The 20,912-nt window shown below is 38.3% G+C and overlaps 1 protein-coding gene across 1 annotated transcript in view; it reads left to right on the top strand.

Annotated features, from left to right (window-relative positions):
• Positions 1-18,640, top strand: part of necab2 (N-terminal EF-hand calcium binding protein 2) — a 62,817-nt gene extending 44,177 nt beyond the window's left edge. Inside the window, exons 8-13 of the mRNA XM_085914746.1 lie at positions 1,771-1,850; positions 5,606-5,662; positions 13,729-13,841; positions 14,593-14,670; positions 15,156-15,247; positions 17,627-18,640. Of these exons, the coding sequence (XP_085770872.1) occupies positions 1,771-1,850; positions 5,606-5,662; positions 13,729-13,841; positions 14,593-14,670; positions 15,156-15,247; positions 17,627-17,655 (449 nt within the window). The 3' untranslated portion in view covers positions 17,656-18,640. The remainder of the gene's footprint in view (positions 1-1,770; positions 1,851-5,605; positions 5,663-13,728; positions 13,842-14,592; positions 14,671-15,155; positions 15,248-17,626) is intronic.
• The last annotated feature ends 2,272 nt before the right edge of the window (positions 18,641-20,912 follow it).

Genomic DNA, 20,912 nt, shown 5'->3' with positions numbered 1-20,912 from the left:
TCCACCATAACAGCACCCTATAAACTTTACAACTTAATTGCAAAAAGAGAGAAATATTTATGAGAGGGTGAAGTACCGGTAAAGAGTAACCATTTAGATAACATTTTAAGGTTGCACAAGTGGCTGTGTTCAGAATTAATCAATCACATTGAAACTAATGGTTAAAACCATTTCACCATCTAGAGTGCCTCGACTGAAGCTCAGTTCTCATTATTATTTTTAACTTCCCAGCAGAGGCCTGGAGGTTGTATGCTAGCTAAAATTGATAGATATTTGGAGCTGTTAAAAGAAAAACACACAATTGTCTCAGGTCAAGGGTCCAGCTGATCAATTGGAGCCCCTAAACATGATCCAGCTATCACCACCACTCTGTTGGTAATGGTAAATGCTATGTTTCTGACAAACATATATTTCTGAATTATGGCCCAAAAGTTCAACTTTGCTTGTATTGGGGCAGAACCAGTTCCCCACATGCAATGGGGAGGTTTCAAGACCATTTTTTTCCCCTCCCGACAAGTCAGCCTAACTTGAAGATGATATGCACACTTGTGCATTGTTCCAGTTTGTTTTTTACTCCCCCTGCCCACATTATTGGTGTGAAACATATTTCAATAATTTATCTTGGTCTCGTTTTTTATGTCAACAAGGGTTTGTATTTCTGCTGATATGTACAAGTTACGAACATGCTACGACTATGATCATGAGCGATATAGTATGACAGCTATGAGTGATGTAATATAATGACGATACAGTATGATGACTATGCAGCATCTATGGTTTATTATGTAATGTACAGTGCAAATAGAAATGAATATTTTAGGCGATGGTTGCCTTATGCAGGTACGGGCTAAAGAAATTCGTAAAACATTTTGACCCAAAACAGCATAATAAGCCTATTGATCTTAAAAAAAAAACTCACTAATGTACGAAATGTAAAATGTGTGTTAGACAGAAAAAAACATTGGCTGATATTTTGGATTATTAGTTTATATTTATTTATTTATTTATTTATTTCAGACAAAGTGTTAAAATGTTGTGTGGTTCCCTGAGAATGGGCTTGAAATGAGATTTTCAGGGTAACTGTGATTATTTCCAGGCTTGCACTCAGCTCACTGCCCAACTAGAAATAATTATGATAGAAAGACACAAAGTGCTTTTGAGTTATTAGAGGTTACGTCTCCCTGAACATGTAAGATCAGAAGACTGATGGAAAAAAGAATTTGTTACCATGGTTGTGTTCTAAAATATTTTCTGTGCACTATACAACCATTTTCCATCTGATCCTATGACTCAAAATTCAATATCTGATCAAATATGATGTTACTCTTCCAACATGCATGTGATTGTATTTATTTTATCGTGATTTAAAACTACATTTTATTCTATGTTATTTTATACTATTATATACATATGACTGGTGACAGAACAGGGACATTCTCATTGTTGTTTGTATTGCCATGTTTTGTTTAACTGTACCTCTATCGAACATAACCAAAGTCTGTTTTTTTTTCTCGCAGCAACTAGCACCCAACATTTAAGTAATGCATATGCAAATAAAACATCAGAAGGACTGCAGTGGTTGTAATTAACTTGTCACAAATGGATTTGCAGCATTTCATAAATGACTTGTTTATTCTTCAATAAACTGGGGGGGCAATGAAATGCAAGACTGCAGTTTGTCTCCAAAGCTGTCGGCATCATCTTTAAATAAGTGTTAAACTATATATTTTTTTTTATCCATGTATGTTTGTGTATGTATATGTTCTGCAGGTGCAGTGGAGGTAAGGAAAGAGGGTCTCGAGGCTCAAATCAATCGCCTGTCTGAACTCATTGGACGACTGGAGAATAAAGTAAGAACCCACCCAAACATGCACAGACTGCACGTCTGTTTGTCTGCCCTCCTCCTGTAATTGATACTCCTCATTCTCCTGTGTTTCACTCACTATTAGTGTCTACAGACTGATGTGCCCTTCCAGTTACATGAAGTCTATTTTTAGCCATTCTTTTTCATATTGCTGCCACTCGTTGAAGCTGTAGTTGCAAGAAGACTAAAAACTATACATAATTGAGGAGCATGGAAACAGGTTTGCTTGCTAAAGGAAGAGGGGGAGGAGAGGGCTTTTTGGTCCAGTAGAGAACATGTTAAGCCTAATGGATACCCAGCAGACTCAGCTGTTTCTGAACGAGTGAACCACAACAGCAGAATCAGCTATGAATAACTAAATGCAATGTCCAGTTCTTGAGACAGACAAAGGAGGTAAAAGGAGGTGGGGGGGTCACAGTATGACAAAAACGCCATTTTAGATATGGACAAAACATGTGCAAATGTGCATATGTGTGCTCTTACTATATTTCAGTTTTTTATCATTTATTTCCCATATAGAATAATCATAATTTATTTCTCGTTTAAGAAACCCACTATTCCAATCCAACACCATACGATTTGAAACAAACAAAATGACCCAATCTTGAACCAAAAAGTAAGATTCAACGATGGCACAAAACCGCAAACCATCATTAAGTGGAAGTAATTCTGTATATTTTTCCACAAAACTCAATTGACAACATTTTGATATTATTATTATTATTATTATCTTATATTATTAGGGCAATTAGGACATATTTGAAATCCACAAAAAAAATTACTGGGTCAACTCATGCTGTACCATATAGGGCAGTATAAGACGCAACTTATCTGTGTCTGCCATCAAGTGGTGAATTGTGATATTATAACTTAAAACTACATTCGATGCACATTTACAATTACAACCATTATTGCGCCGACTCGTCATATCCCTCCCAGTCCACAAAGTACTGGCGGCCCCTGCCCCGCCGGCGGGACCAGAGTCTGCAACGGAATGCGTTCCCCATCAATCGTCCTGTGGGGCAGGAATGTGTCGACAATCGGCATTGTAGGAGTAGGCGGCGACCACTCTGAGGAGGCTGGCCCGATGACACTGGCGAACGCAGGCGGGAGCTAATGTCATCCAGTAATTCAAGGGTCGGCTGTCCAATACCTGCTGGTTGTGTCCTTGGGCAGGACACTTTACCCACCTTGCCTCCACTCACACTGGTGTATGACTTGGTGAGAATGTTTGGTGGTGGTCGGAAGGGCCATAGGCGTGCACTGGACAGCTGTGGCAATTTACGTAGTTTACCACCACTAGAGTGTGTATGTGCGTATAAATAATACTGTGCGTGCTTTGAGTGTACTATGTAGAAGTACAATATAAATCCAGTGCATCATTATTATTCAAAGAATTGTACTTTATCCTTGAAAATATTGTGTTTAGAATGTATTATCCAATATTTGCTGATGTATGTGCAGCTCTGGCAACAATGCCTCACCAAAAGACACTCGCCTTCTCAGCATGTTGTCATATGAACACAAATGAAAACACTATATTCTGAGTCTGAGTAGTTCTATTGAAACGTGTCTGAGAAAGTCAACCAAAGCTATGCAGTAAGGCACACTCCAACACACACAAAAGTTTTGATTAAACAGTAGTCTTTGTTCATTTAATCATGCATTTGCTGGCTTGGGTAAAGATACACTACGATATGTGATATGAGCCGATGTGACGTGATGTGATCCTAATGGCTCATATCTTTTTTTCTGGCATGTGTTGAGACAGTCCCCACAGAAGAGCTTTTAACCTTTATTTGGCATATTAGTGTTAAATAAGTTAGATTATGCATGGTGGTGAATCTCTGTTGAATATTTAATGTCCCACTGCACTGACTTGGAGCTGCAGAAAATCGAAGCTTAAGCCAAGCCTATGCAAAACACTAATAAGACATGTTCTAAGAATATCTGACAGTCTTGTCGTTTTAACGTGCAAAAATATTTGTACAAGCAGTGCACACAGCTCTGACTATCACCAAAAGAAGTGCTAACCCATTTGTCCAGTAGAGATGAAATTATGTGATCGAGTGTTGGTTTCAGGACTAAGGACATGAACATGTTTTTTTGGTTGGCTTGGCCTTGACTGGGAGTCCTTGGCATTTGACTTGGACTTGTCTCAGACTTTGCCACTGTACTTGCAAAATATATCAGTAGTCCAGTGTAGAAAATGGATGGATAGATGATTATATTGCAGGACAAACCGCAACGGTCCATTTACAAATCATGTCTTAATCTGGAAAAAAAAATATGCTTTCCTCCATATTGACCTTTGTGCAGTGTACGTTCTGATAGTTTTTGGTCAATGGATTGTCTTTGTAGCATTTCAAACAGAATTATAAGTGCTTCCAAATTGGTCATTCGAAAAATGATGGGGGGGGAAAAGGGGGGGAATGTCATGCTTCATTGAATGTGTGTATCCTCTAGAAGAAATTAAATTGCGATTTTGTGTTGGATTCCCGTTTATAAAGACCTGACGATGTCTAAAAAATGTTGCTTTCCTGAGGCAAGTGTACAAGATATGTACTGTGTGTTTTTGACTCCAACTGAATAACTAATCTAATCTGAATTCTAATGATGTTGGTGTTGTATCATATTACAGGCAAGTAGCCATTGATATCCAATGCCAGTAAATGTAGCCATTCCACTGTGTTACTACAAAAATGTACTTGCTGGGTTAATTTAACAAAATGACTGCAAATGTTCATCGTGCCCCTTGCATGCTGTACATCTTATTTGAATAGTCTTGCCCTCAGGCACATGCAGCTAATGTACAGGTAATTAGGCCTCGTGAGTCCCTTTGTTGCAAACAGACACACTATTACAATAGATGAGATGAACATTCTGCATGTATAAAAAAAAAATATGTTCTTCTCTGTTGCTTCAGCTTCATCAGGAAACATGGAATTGATATCATGTTTATAATTATTAGATGACTCAAATGTAAACCGTGTCTATACAAAAGTGTCCTAAATTTGAGTCCAACTCTGATTTGAGTGTGATATAACCTTCTTATCGTTTGTGTGTTGGGGGAGACAGACGCCTACCCACTTATCCAAACCTCAGGAGCAAACCCTTGCTGTTATCACTTAAGTGTGCAGTGCAGCCATATTTTATTCACCGGAGAAATCCTGCTTACCAGTCACTTGATTGCGAGCGGCCTTCATTGCTTCTTGTGACTGACAATACTAAATTTAAATGAATCCCAAGTTGTCAGAGTGGACAGTAATCATAATACTCAAAGCCATCAGCCCCCCCCCATGCACTCCAATGTAAAGCCACTGGACACTTCCTTAGGTAGACTTGCACACATGTATGAGTTGTATCATAATAGTACATTTTGACACTGTCAGAGACATCCTAATTTTACAGCTGTTTATTATTGTAATTGTCATTCCCAAGACACTGCATCGAGATTTTTTTCCTTTGTAACATTGAAAGACAGCAACCGTAATGATTGGAATGGTACTTGCTGTTTACGAGCCCATTTTCAAAGCTTCTCATTCACATTGTGCTTCTCATTTGCCTACACCATACATATCCTTGTGGATTCCATTGATATCCTGATGCACAAATTTAATATAAAAACCAAACACATCCCGCCTCCCTCTCTATTCTGTGATTTCTTCTCATAAGTGGCCTTATATGTTGCAAGCGCTTTCTTAGTTGACTTACACGGTGTTGTTTTGTTTCCCCTTACAGACAGTTTGGTTTGATCTGCACCAGAGGCTAACAGACACAGACGGCACCAGCAGTGCAGTAAGTTGAGACAAAACAAATAAAAAAACTAAACTTAATGCACAGCCTCAGGTGTATCAGTTAGTAGTAGGACCTTATGGAGGCAATGTCCTCTTTAGTACCGCAGAATCAGCAGCGATCTTGACTCGGCAATGTAATTAGTGAAGAAGGTTATATAACCTGCGTGGTCCTGTTTTGTACCTTTTCAATCAAGTAGGAACTAAGTTTTCGAATGATTTCCAGTTATAAAGATCTTCTCTTCTCTTTCTTGCTGATAAAAGTCTGCAGTTGAATCATTTTTGGGGTATTTTGGAGAAGAATGAATCAAGTCGCGCACAGCTTTTAATATCGAACACCCACTAAGGAAATAACAGATATATTTGCAGTATTCATGTGAAAAGCCACGGGCAGTGTGTGAACCTATTGTTGTTGTTTTTTTTTAAGATGTAATCATGAATAGCAAGGTTTGAGCACACTGAAATTGCCACCTATTGGGCTCTACTCTCATTCTTCTTCACACCAGCACATTCACGCCAGCTCAAAACTTATATCTTATTCAGTTAACTGCTACAAGAAAAAAAAGGTAAGAAGTCACATGCACGTGTGTTTATGAGATTTAATTCCCGCAGCTATCTCCTAGTAATTTTGAAAGGTACTATTAGTAGTCAGTTGCCGTCATGTTACCGTACACAAAAATTCATATCGGGAGTCACGGGTGTACAGGAGCCTATCCCACTTGTCATCGGGCAGTAGGCGGGGGACACCCTGAATCGGTTGCCAGCCAATCGCAGGGCACACAGAAACGAACAACCATCCGCACTCACACTCACACTTAGGGGCAATTCGGAGTGCTCAATCGGCCTACCATGCATGTTTTTGGGATGTGGGAGTAAACCGGAGTGCCCGGAGAAAACCCACGCGGGCACGGGGAGAACATGAAAAAATCCACACAGGGACACTGCACTGGCTTTTATTGGATTGGAAAAGGACAAGTTTTGTTTTGTTTCATGTATTGTCACCTGTAGCACTTACGCCTGAAGTCACGCCACTCCATGAGCTGCTGCAAACAGTAAGCACCCTGAATAAATTGGCCAGTTATTGTGGACACGTTGCCATTATTCAAAAATGAACATTTAAGTTTCTCAGAGTGGGAGACGTTTCAATTAATCCAACTCTAATTACACTTTAAAATGCATCCCAAATCAACACTGAAAAATATTCTCTTTAAACAAAGAAGGTACTCAGGAATGCACTTACAAGTACATATCACCATCTCCAAAATCCATCTTGCTCTTCTTCAAACTTATTCGTGTTAGACTAGTCTTAAAATGACTGAGCGTAACTAAGTTGGGATTTTCTGTGTTGGCCACATTTTTGTGATGTCTAAGTGTGTAAGCATGGGGGAATTGCAATCAAATATGTTTGTTGTGTGGGTTCTGCAGCACTCCACCATCCCAACGTATGTTCTATTATGGCCAAACAGAAGCCACTCCTTCATCTAAGCCATTTGGCAACCCAACCAAGGCACCTGAAGAATTTTCAGGCCATTTGAGACTTTTTTTTTTTTATCTGTTGGCGTGAATACCAAATGTCATCCCAGACATCCCTCATCAACTGGATGTTATTTTCCTACATTGGAGCATGGTGGTGGCAGCGTTATGTTGTGGGGATATTTTTCAATGGCAGCAAATGGTAGTCTAGTCAAGAATGAGGGGGAAATGCTGTTGACGCTCCATACTGCCAAGAGAGTCACTGAGCCCCAATTGCTTGTGCTTAAGGAGGATTAGTGAAACTGCCCAAAGATCGGTGTGCCAAGCTTGGTGCATCGTAATCAAAAGGTCTTGCAGTTTTCACTGCTACCAAAGGTGCATCAACCAAGTATTGAGCAAAGGCTGTGAATACATGTGTCGATGTCTATAGTTCTTATTAATTCATTTGCAAATACTTCAATGGTAGTTTTTCAAAACGCTGGTTGTGTTTTGTTGTTGTGTGTATTATTATAGAAACAAAACATATAGGTTCAAGAAGAAATGCGCCAAGAGAATTTATTCTGATGTTCAGCTGTGGCTTTCACAAATTCAGCTTCTTAGAAAGTACTGAAAGATAGAAAAAGAAATCCCATTAACTGCAGAGATTGTGCATGAAGAAGCCGCCACAAGACTCCACATGTCTAAGCAGCTCTGTGATTTCTGGGTTGAAGTTGCTGAGGCGGCCAGTGCCACCATGCAGGAGAGGATAATACTGAAACGTGTATGAAACCAGTAAAATAGATTACTGGAGATGCATTTTGCTTGTCGTGGGCAATCGAGAGCACCGAATACGAGAGTATTAATTATGTGTGTCAGTTGAAGTGTGGTCGGCCAAGCCCATTTGCTGTATCGACTCAAGTCTTTTTATCCTCGAGAAGCGCCTCAAAGTGAAGAGAAGAAACAAGATAAGCCGGTAGAATATTGTAAACGGCTAATGCAACTTGGCTAAGGCGGGCAGCGAAGAGATTATGGTGTAATAAGAAGGAGGTAATAGAAAAGAAGAAATGAGAAAGTGAGGTCTCAGGGACAGAACTCTTACTTAAAAACGAATTTTTTTTCCTAGTCTTTTGGGTGTTTTCATCATACATTTGACTTTTTTCCTTATGTTTTTTCCACAAAGCCTTTTTGCAACCATGTATTTGTCACAATGAAACACATAATTAACTGCACTCTAGGCTTCTCGACACAGAACACCCACCTCCCCAACACTAATTTCCCATCTTGCAGACGTGCAGACTTTAATTGCTCCTTTTTTTTCTTTAATCTTTCAGTAAAAAAAAATAATGCAGTGGCATACATCCATTGCCTTTCTGTTATTGAGGCTTTCTGGGTCAAAAACAATGCAAATAGAACTAATCTATTTTCCCAAATGTTGGAACCATGTTTCAATTAATAGCTGGATACTTTGTCGTCTTCAACAAATAACCACTTCCCATCAAATAGATGTCTTATTTTCCAGGAAAAAATAACTAGCACTAAATTTAGTTACATTACTTTAATACGCTATATTTTATTATTATTATTATTATTATTATTATTATTATTATTATTATTATTGCAGTCTGTATAAAAAATCTCTTAGATCGCCACGTTTTCAAAGGTATTTAAACTTATTGTTCAAACCATGGAGGTCTGCACGGTAGATGGTACTCATCCACTACGCTTGCCGTGTTTCGGAGATTTTTTCTATCTCCGTGCCCTAGTCATAATTATCTCGGGTTTCCGAAGGAAATATCAATCTTTTTACCTATTGGCATTGTTATAACACCCAGTGACAAGGCAAGAGTTTGCCAAGAGCAACCGAGAATCGTGTTATGCAATCAAATATAAACAGTCGATTGCGATCCACCCAACATGGTGAACAAAAAAATACAAAGCGGAAGTGACATTACGTACAAGCAACTTGAATTGTATGTCTAAATTGTGTGTCTGTATTTGGCATTAAGATCCCATTTGCAAAGGCAACATAGCCCTGTAAGCAATTCTTAGGATGTACAGTCATGGGTAACAAATGCAAACAGGACAATCCATTTCCTGCAAAGAAAATTAACACACACACACCTTTTCCAATTGCCATTAGCTCTCTCTCTGAGTCAGCATGCATTATTTTACTACAACGTTTGTTCAATGAATGTGAATCAAGAGAGTCAATATTACTAAGGCACCCCAGACAAAAAAAAAGAGAGAGAATTTGGAATGAGCAAGTCGGACAAGTCACGATTTATAGTCAATCAATGAGCAACTGAAAGTCAACACAACACTGTCTGGTGGTTCATAAGAATAAACGAAGAGCATTGCAAGTAGTATTATATGAAAATGTAACCCTTATAATACTTCCTGGTTATGAAACCTGGACAATGGTCTCAGTATGAAAGAAGTGTGCGTCTGAAAGTATTGTTGAGATGACAAAAGAATACATTGTCCTTTTTCTATGTATACCACACCCCCAAAGTGTAGAACACATTCCACTTTTTCTATAATGTGCTTTACTAGAAATAGTCCATCCATACTAACGTTATATTCCTAGATTATATAACCAGGAGAAGTCTGAGAAAGGCGATGATCCGCTCGGGTCGTCTCATTCAAGTGAGTGGGACGGTTGGGACACAGCCACTTCTCTCCAACTCGAGTGCAAAACTGAAAGTGTTTAACTGATGGTTGTTCTGGGAAAGAGAAAATAGTCTACAGGGTGTGGGTCCTCACTTTGTGACATCGCAAAGTTCTTTCCTTGGATAGTGATTAGTATTTTAACAAGTCTTAAAGTTGATATGGACTCTTTAACTATGCCTCATCAACAACAATTTAAAGCTTTTCTTTGTATTTACAATGTGTGGTTGCATTGAACTTTTGTATTGGTGCATCAGCTTGGGCATCATTTCCGCTATTCGACTGATTGTTAAAAATACACCATCAACCATATTCCATCCTTCCATATTATACTGGAGTCCAAAGAACAATATGCAAAATATTCCTGAACTAATAAAGAGCTTCTGGCTGAGTGAGGGATTGCTTAAACTCAAAGCAGGAAACAAGAACTGGAGAGGCAGAGGTCGGCGTTGACGCTCAGCATAAAGAAATGAAAACGATGAGTTCAAGAAAAATGTGGAAGTGAAGCTTAGGGTTGAGTGGAAAGGAAAGGAAAGGAAAGGAAAGGAAAGGAAAGGAAAGGAAAGGAAAGGAAAGGAAAGGAAAGGAAAGGAAAGGAAAGGAAAGGAAAGGAAAGGAAAGGAAAGGAAAGGAAAGGAAAGGAAAGGAAAGGAATGGCTCTCTATGGGAAGGAGAACAGGATGTCATTATGCTTTATGGTGTCAGGGTGTTGAAAAATGGGCCAACAAAGTCAAATGTGGAAAGACTTGAGGACATGACCAAAATGGGGAGCATGTGGGATGGGTCGAGAACAAAATGAAATGTGAGATAAAGACCTCTGTGTGAGTATGCCTCAGTTACCATGGTAACCGTAGACTTACCCCTTCTGACTACACGTCCCCATGTAATAGCATTCTTCTGCTTTTATTCTGTACAGCAACTGATATTGTACGTTTACGCATATACACTGAATACTGTGTGAGAGCCTATGTAGACTGCTCACTTTTTGCTCTTTTGATTATTAGAACAACAGAAAATTAAGCTTGGTACAGTTGCATGCCAAGAATAGAATAGAATAGAATAGAATAGAATAGAATAGAATAGAATAGAATAGAATAGAATACAGTACAGCTCAGTATAGTACAGTAAAATAAAATACAACACCTTTATTGACATCAGGGATGCTGAATTTAACAATATAAATAATATAAACACAAAACAATATAAAGTAAAGCCCACATCAAATTTGCAATTGCAGCAGGGATCATGAGAGTACAAACTAAGAGTTAATGTAAAGTAATGTTACTGCTCAGCCAATCTATAGAAAGTATTGAACTATTTGGCCGCTCAGCACACCGACCCAGGAAGACAACAGGTAAGAACAGGGGCTTTGTATTTGTGCAAACTACAACTGGCACACAAATGAGATGATAATTAATACTTATGGCTGCTCCTCAGAGTGGGAGCATTTTTCAGTGAGATTTTGGCACTTCTATTTGTCACAATAGTTCACAGTTGCCAACACCAGAGCAGCCTTGGACTACTTGCGAACTGCCAAGAGTAAAGAACAGGAGGCCATCCAGCGTTTTTGTGATAGCTTTAGGTACTAAAACTATTTTAAACTTCCCATAAGGTTGCGTGTGAAGCCATTTCCTCTTCTCCCTCTGCACTCATGGCTTTTCTCCATCTTATAACACCAACAACATAGATTTTCAGACATCATGAGTGTTGAGGGGATGTTTACTTTACGACCATAGCAAGGACAAACAAAGGCTGACAGAGCGGTGCAGATAGTAAGCTAATACAAACAACACACCGCTAGAAAAAATAAAATGGCTGTACTTTCTTAGAAGACTCAGGGAAGTAAAGCTGTCAAAAAAATCCCTGCAAAGAATTATTAAGACCGCATAACATGAATCAGCGGCTACCTGCCTTGGACAACATTTACATCTGCCTGCAAAAGACTAACTTTCAAAGGTTGCGCTTGAGGTCCATCAAAACAAGCACCGCCGGTTTTATAAACAGCTTCAATTCCGAGGCCATTTCCATACTGAACTCCAAACTGAAACGTGATAGCATTAATGTGCAATGATGTTATTTATTTTAGCACTTTATTCCCACTGCGTTCAATATGGACATATATGTTTAAAATGCGCTCTAATAAATGGGGGTCGAGCGTTTTTCTGTTGTTGGTAGTTCCCTTTGGAATAACCTCCTCATAATTTGATTGTGTATACATAGTATTCTATATTATTCATACTATATTTGTAAACATGACTTGCAGAAGCCAGTGTCATACAACCCACCATAGTGAATTTGTTCTATACATCCTGAAAGGCTGCACAATGTGCCTTTTACCTCACAGCAAGAAGATTCCCATTTGAATCCAAGTGTGTGGCTTTCTTTGTGGAGTTTTAATGTTCCATCTATGCGGGCTCTCCCCAGGAACAAATGAATGGACTGAAAGGTTGTAATGGGATATCATTACAGGTCCCGATCTTACGCTTATAATCTCCCACAGGGAAAATTAACAGTTATTCATCAGTATTCTGGCACGGTCTTACTTTTGCTAACAGTATCATTAATTCAGCCACACAAGTCAACGTGGGTAATTTTACTTGACATTTCTTGTGAGGAATAGAACAGTGTGTATGTTTGTGTCGGGGTTAAAGAATGAAGCAAAGACCCAGTCGCACTCCAACTGTCAGTGCAACAATTTCAGCAACCAACATTTTTTTCATCTTTTGCAAAATACCATATTTTCCGGACTATAAGGCGCACCTAAAAACCTAACATTTTCTCAAAAGCCTTATAGTCCGGTGCGCCTTATATATGGACCAAATTCCTAAATTTAAACTGGCCCGAAGCATTGTGTCATGAAATCAATCATAAGTGGCCCGCTGAAGACTATGAATCATGAATCAAATAGACTATGATCATTATTTTGTGATTCTAATGTAATTTGTTGTGTCTGAAGTTGAAATAAAAAAGATAAAATGGAGAATGATTTGATTTGGATTAAAAATCTGACATGATGCATTAATGGTGCGCTTTATAGTCCGGTGCGCCTTATATAAGGATAAAGTTTTAAAATGGGCCATTCATTGAAGGAGCGCCTTGTAGTCCGGTGCGCCTTATAGTCCGGAAAATACGGTAATTTGCAGCTTATGCGCTGTAGTGGATTCAGTTTGGAGAGACAATAAGGGTGCTTATTTGTCAATGTTACCGTGTATCAATATATAAGTGTTTACCTCATTACCGAGGCTTTTTTTTTTTTACACGTCATCTGGCTGAATATAATAACCCTTATGGTCCGTTGACTGGAGCTAATAACATGAACAAGGCTGATATCTAATGATGTGTTTCTGGAGGTTTGTCATGTTTCAACAGATGTACGGAATAGAATATACATTCAAAAACAATGCAGATTTCTTATACACTGCTTGTTTTTGTATGTCTCATAGATGTAGGGACAGATGTTTACAATTTGTATAGCAACAAACAGATACAGGCAATTGTACGAATGTTTGTGAATGAAGTCTTAGAGTAAAATAATACTCTAGTATTATTAAAATATATATAATATATTATATTATATATGGTATATAAAATATACTATATACTCTCTCTATATATACTAAATATACTGTATACTCTATATATACTCTAGTATATAAAATAATACAACTACTATTATTTTTGTCTGTGAATAGACGGAAATGTGTCCTTGTGTGTGTGCGCGTGCGTGCACGCAAGTGCTAACAAATGTTTGTAAAAGATTGCTTTATCTTGCTGACCTCACCCCAGCAATGCGGCTTTGTGCAGCCATACATTTTGTACATGCCAAATACCGCTATTGCCAATTTGTGAGAAATGGAAATCCTGAGATCCAAAAAAAAGAAAAAAAAATCATTCAACAAACACACTTACAAATACATTCAGTGATTTCTAATAATGATTTTCTCATTGCAGTCACTATTGCTGATCCGTCAGGAGATGGTGGTTTCCCAAAAGAAACTTGGTGACTATTGTGAGGCTCTGAAGCAATACCTGAAGAATGTCTCCGCTCAGAGAGACTGCTTTCAGTAAGTCTGACTTTGCTTTGAATGCTCTTCTTTCTTTCTTCTTTTTCAATGATGCAGACAGGCTCATTTTCTTTGTCATTCACTCTCCATATTTAAAGAACGATGTGCCTTGAATTTCACTTTGAGGCTTCATTACATAGGATAGTCCATCTATAAAATCCGATATCCTGCCTTGTATCGCACTTAAAGTTGTCTTCATAAAATCTAAATGGACACATTTGACATCGATGTTTCTTTGATTTATTATCTATTACTTTTTGATTTATGAACTTAATGATTTGCTGTTGCCCACCGCCTAATTCATCTGGAAACAGTCAAATAAGGGAGTCCAGAGGCTTTTTATTTTTCGACTTAAAGCACTAGTCATGACTCATTACCTCATGCCAGCAAAGCACTTAGTGAATGTTTGAAAGGGCACTTTTTTTATTATGGGTCTCTTAAACATGAAATGTCACAGTCCTTTTCCTTCCCAGCTCTTTAAACATAAAATACGTAAAAGCCGGAATGTTCTTTTATTTTCTGTCTACAAAAAACATTTTTTTACAGATACAATGTCATTTTACAAGCTCTGTGATATAGTACCTATATACCAGGTACATTTAGACAAGCAAAGCACTACTTTTTGAAGTGAGAATAAAATGTTATTTACAAAAGTAATATGGAAATAATACAAGACAAAATTTGTAACAAAGAGCTGTTTTGCCTTTTCCCTAATAGAAGAACTTGACTGCCATGTCTGTCTCTTTTCCAGTGTCACTGCAGTGCGTCTGCCAGATGGTTTATCCTTTGTCATTTATGAATTCTGGGACGGCGAGGACGAATGGAAAAGGTACAATAGTAGTGAGACAAATTTGGTGATTTTCGCTGACATTAAAATAAACCATTTTAAATAGCCTTTAAAATGCCTTCATTAGACTGCACAGAAAATAATACGGAGCCAAATTGAAATAGCATCCTGATGTTTTTTTTTACATTTTGCATATTTGACATTTCAATCAGCTTGGACTTACTTTATTCTAGCGCCTTTTTTACATAATTGCTTACTATGTAGTTTTCATTATGAAAAATCATTCATAATAAATTAGCGATCCTGCTTTGTTATGAATGGCTGGAGCACTTGAGATGCATCAAAGCAGCTGCGGTTGAAGCTTCCTGCGGCCTTACGTTTCTGCTTTGTTGGTCACATAGAGCACCAGATACTCACTGCCATTAATATTTGAACTCCTACAGGGATTGCTACGGGACATATTTGAAGGTCTGGTAGTGTGTGTGTCTGGATGTGTTGTATGTGAAAACTCGCCACTGTGTTTCCAGGCACCTTCAGTCAAGCCCCAACAAAGCCTTTCAGCATGTGAAAGTGGACACGCTGTGCCAGCCAGAGGCCATTTCCTCTGTCGCCGTGCCAGGTTAGTGCTTGAAAATGACAAAAGGAGACTGCAATTAGGTCGTACAGATTTCTTGTTTTCTAAATTAAAATTCACCTCGGATTAAACAAGACCTCAACATCAAAGTTTTTCACAGTCATCATGTGAATGGCTCTTAAATGATTAACATTTTTTAAACTTCCAAAGATTAAAAAAAAATTCTGAGAGGGTGAGAGGATTTACTTTCCACTAGTGATGGGAAAAAGTAGCTTCAAATTTGCTTCATGAACTAGAACGCTAGATGGCACTCAACATCGGACTGAAAGAACACTGAAAGCTTAATTGATTTCTTAATTTAAACCAATAGCGTCAGAAGCAATGATATGACAAAAATTATGAGAATAAAGAAAACTAGAGGTGTATTCGGAAACTCAATCCGGCGTCCATGTACTACTCTAAAACTGTTTATATGATGAGTTACAGAAGATGCAAAAGTGGTGTCCTGTACCAACTTTTTATTTTGCATTTCTGTATTGCATATGTTAGCACTTCCGCCTCACAGTTAGGAAGGTGCGGGTTCGATTCCACCTCCGGCCATCCGTGTGAAGTTTGCATGTTCTGGGTTCTCTTCGGGCACTCCAGTTTCCTCCCACATCCCAAAAACATGCTTGTTAGGCCGATTGAGCACTCCAAATTGCCCCTAGGTGTGAGTGCGGGTGTGATGATTGTTGCCCTGCGATTGGCTGGCAACCGGTTCAGGGTGTCCTCCGCCTACTGCCCGATGACGACTGGGATAGGCTCCAGCACGCCCGCGACCCCCGTGGGGGGCAAGCCGTATAGAAAATGGATGGATGGATGGATGGATGGATGGATGGATGGATGGATGGATGGATGGATGGATGGATGAATTGCATGTGTGCGTACCGTGATGTGTGGAGGTCTGTTGTACATGCAGCAAGGTGGTGCTGTGACTGAATTCCACCATGTCCCTGCGCATTCGTAAAATCTCCATTCTTCTTTGATCTGCATTGTACACCAGTGATCTGCGTCACTAAAAGTAAAATGAAGCCTACGACCACCTGGCTTTTTCTGCAAAATTGTTGGAAGGACTCCTGGTGGTTTATTAAAGCTGTGAGAGCAGCTAGAAGGACTAACAGATGGATATAGTTGATCATATTCAGCTTTTCCACTCTGGAGGGTGGCTTCAAATGTTTGTGTATTCAAGCCCCCAAAATGCCATCACTGTCTAAACCATAGGAACTTCAGAGAAAATATTTTCAGGGTTTTGCCAACAAGCATCCTCTTATAAATGGGCCCTGAGAGTGTCTGTTTTCTGAGAGGCAGAGCAGACTCCCCACCAATTAATTACCAAACCCAACCTGTGCTCTAAACCAATCAGCAGCTCATGCTTGAACTGTTTCCATCTGTTCTGCCTGACGCACTGGTGCATAGTGTCTCTAGTTGGAGCACTCAGAGCATGCACCAGCACTGCATTGTTTGACGCACTCTGAAAAACCAAACAGCACATTAATACAAGCAAACTAATGAAACATCAAGGAATGGCTGGACAGGACACAAGTGGTTTAGGGAGCTGATTGGAAGACACAAGGGGCTGAGCTGACAAAAAAACGATAAAAATTCAACCTTAACAAGGCAGTCAAGATATGAAAAAAAATACAACTTAATAAAACAAACTTCAAGACAGCAAAAGCCCAATTCAACAAAAACATAAATCCTGTCATGTTTCCACTGTGGCTGGGACGCTAGTAACAGATAAACAGAGCAGGGGGTATTCCAAGCAGATGGTTGAGCAAACTCCGGGTCTAATCGTGAACTCGGGATTGACTTACTCTGAGATGGGAAACTCTAACTATCTGGTTTCAGAACGGCTGATTTGAATTTAGTAAATCAATTCTCAGTAGGTTAACCTTGAGTTAAGCACACCATCATCAATGGAGAACTGATACCTTGATTCATCATGGTAACCATGGAGAAGACAAATATATTAACCACTGCTTTTCCATCCTAACAAGCACACAAAATTTGCAGAAGCATTTCAATATCAGAAGACAGATCAAACAAATCTTTATTGTTTGAGTATTATTATTATCATCATCATTAGTATTATTAGCAGTATTATTATAAATAATGTCAAAATAAAAACATATTTAATACTTAAGTTCTTATCATGTTATAACTACAATTTGTTTGCGGATTTGCGTATGTGTGTTGAGTGAAGGGCTGAGATTTTCACTTTCTCAGGATGCATCTGTACACAGAAGCCAGATTGTTGAAATGGATTGATTGCCTTTGTGAGGCGATGTTTGAAGCATTTGTTTTTTCAATCTATCACCGTTTCCTGCACTATGAGGTTCTTTTTGCTTTCTGCATGTCCAACCTCTTCATCCCGTTTCTCCCCAGCCGCCTGGTGCAGTGTGAACAAGGCCTGAGCATGAAACGTATCCAACTATACTTCAAGACTCTTGGACAACAACTTCTCGACCGTTTCCTTGCATTTTTCCCCTTGTCACATTCTTCACGTCCCTCCAAACGTCTTGAAAAACATGTTTACACAGTGCAAATGAATGGCGTCAACTGCTGTGACTATTGAACAAAGTGCATTTTCCAAAAGTACATTTGCATCCAAACATTGTGGTTTACTTCATAGTATTTATTATATGGTCAGTTCATTATTTATGTTCTAGCCGGATGGAATTTGTCATGTAGCATGACGTTTTTGGTTAAACTTTTCATGTAGCAGGAACTCGAATGACTCTGGAAAGTTTATCCTGGTAGCTGTAAGTCCATCTAAGGTACAGTGATCCCTCATTTTTCACAAGACATGCATTCCAGAACCACCTGTGAAAAACAAACATCCACAAAGTAGAAATGGTATCTACTACATCATTTAGAAATTTAAACACCACTGTGTTGTAATTTCAATACAGTGTTTCTTGTTGGCCGCTAAAGAGCATAGGTTGATTGTTAATTAGAAGTATGCTAAACAATACAAACTGTTCAGAATTGCCACACTCCACCTACCAGGGGGACATCATGCATAGCAAAACCAAAGTGAGTCATGGTTGCGCATGAATCTCTTGTTACATTGTGGTCCAATAAACGATATTAAAGTTTTTTAAACCCTCCCCAATACTTTTAGGTGACATAAACCTTTCCCATTCCTTTAATAACCATTCCCACACTGTTCTGTGCATGTATTGTACCATTACAGTAAATAAAAGAACAAACACGTGATATTGTCACGTGTCGCTTCTTCTGGTTGCCGGCTCCGGCGCTCGAACCCAGTCACGTTCGCAGTGACGCACATTGCTCAGAGAAAGGCCAGCGCGATTAGCGTGTGTTTAAACCCCGTTCTCCCATCACTCATAAACACGCAAATTCGCGAAAGGTGAACCACGAAGTGGCGAGGGATCATTGTACTCATCTCACTTTTGGTCAAGTAGTAGACAGGAATATTCACAAAATTATGGAAGTTATTCTATCAATATTATTTGTATCTGCCAAAATCCTCACATCATCTTACACAGACCAAATACATCTGCACATAAAATGGGACAAAAATCCTCTAACTGAGCATATTTCTGGATTAGTTTTTAATTACAATGAAAGATTCATGACTAAATTTACTAATTGTTATCTATGAAAATGGCTTCAATTTGAATTTTTTCTTCAGTTTTCTGTGTATTGAAATTGATCTGATATATCAGTTCGCACGCTCAGCACATGTATGTTCAAAAGCTAACCCAACAATGCTGACTGAATCTACCAAAAATTTAACGCAGTTGAATACTGACATGACTGATCAAAACAATTGCTTGATGCATTTTTTTTCACGAGGCAGTGATGTAAAATTCATTTGATTTCCTCTTGATGTTTTTTTTTTTTTTTTAAATAGTGTATTCATCTCAGTTCCACCAAACCTTTGAAAGGCATATGGCATGGACATGCAGACATGATCTCTACCTGCAGGACACAGCAGTTCAATGTTGGAAGGGTTCAGCTCAACTCTATTTTAAGTTCTGTATCCATTACAGAGTGCTTTAAGTGGAAAAAAAAGTACTCCCATTATACGACTGTTTTCAGGTAAATTACGCGGTGGGTAACGGTAACAGCTGTTCATCAAGTTAATTACAAAATAAATGCTTAATAGAGATACAAAATACAAAATAAATGCTTAATAGAGATACATTTATGATACACGCACATACATATATATATATATATATATATATATATATATATATATATATATATATATATATATATATATATATATAGAGAGAGAGAGAGAGAGAGAGAGAGAGAGAGAGAGAGAGAGAGAGAGAGAGAGAGAGAGAGAGAGAGACAGACAGACAGACAGACAGACAGACAGACAGACAGACAGACAGACAGAGACAGACAGAAAGGGACAGAAACAGAGAGGAGAGAGACAGGTTGAATCATTTAAATTGCAGCTGTGGCATTCACTACAAACAGTGGATGGTCGATATTGTCAAGTGATCTTTTCAAGTTTTCTGTGAAGCTTCATTTTTTTAGTTCACCCTTTTTTAGGAGCGGTTTAGGATAAACAGTTATATCGGTTAGCTTTAACATCAGGGTAAAAAAAAAAAAAAGAAAAAAAAGTGAGCTGTGTAGTTGCTGTTGGATTAGGATTCTGACGCTACCTAAACAGGAATTGAGAGGTAGTTTATAAAAACTAGTTGGTTTTTGCATTGTTTGTGCCATACTTGTCTACAATGATGATCAGTAGCTCATATTAGCTGTGTAAGTTTGATAGAGCTTGTATATATGAATATTGTTACTCTAATATAAATATATTTGTATTATGTCAATATTTTAGTGCTCAAATCTTCTCAGTGAAACTGGCAGTGGCTTCTCACGCACTCATTTCGCACCATCAGAAATGACTGATATTGACTATAAAAGCCTTAATAATCACTACATGAAATGGAAAGCTTAGGTATTTTTCGTAATAAGCAAGAAAATGTTACATTCATGCCAGATAAATTTCAAACACCCACTGTGTAATATTTTCCAAATTGCATTAACTTGGCAGGCAGTTTATGATTTCACAAATTTTACCTGACATTACAATTAATTAACATAATAATCACTATTTGATCAAATATGGTATGTTACAGATTGAGTTGAAATAAAACAATTGAAAACACTGTAGAAGTTGGCTCTAATAGTCTTGGGTTTATTCTGGGTTAAGGTCAGACATCAAAATGATATCTTGAGAATTTTTGTGACCCCGTCGTCACATCAATAGACAATGGCCACAATGTGAAAATCCAAATTAGTAATTAAGATTGTCTCAAAAAGCACCATTTAAAATAGTTGCTATTTAATGGCTGTTGATTTATCATGTGGGTTTGTTGCAAATCTTTTCTTCCCGAACGACAACCTTGCCAACCAGTTGACTGTTGAATAAACTGTGCGAACAATAGCCAGTGTGCTAACTTGTTTGATAAAAGAGACACAAAGGTTTTTTTTATTCATTTATTTTGTGCAACAATTTAATGAGGATAACAATATCAAGAAATCCACTGTTTTACTGGTATTATTTCAGAATTTTGACCACTTTGAAAATGTTATGGGATCGAACACAAAGTAGAATCATTTCCACTGTCAGAGATGGATTCATTTAACAATAATATCGAAGCTTCCGTGCCAATCCAATCTG

This window comes from Syngnathus leptorhynchus, chromosome 6 (genome assembly GCF_054491065.1).
Source record: "Syngnathus leptorhynchus isolate UIUO chromosome 6, UIUO_Slep, whole genome shotgun sequence".
Classification (NCBI taxonomy): Eukaryota; Metazoa; Chordata; class Actinopteri; order Syngnathiformes; family Syngnathidae; genus Syngnathus; species Syngnathus leptorhynchus.
Note: the sequence above shows the minus strand (reverse complement) of the source record. Positions and strands in the feature narration are given on the sequence as shown.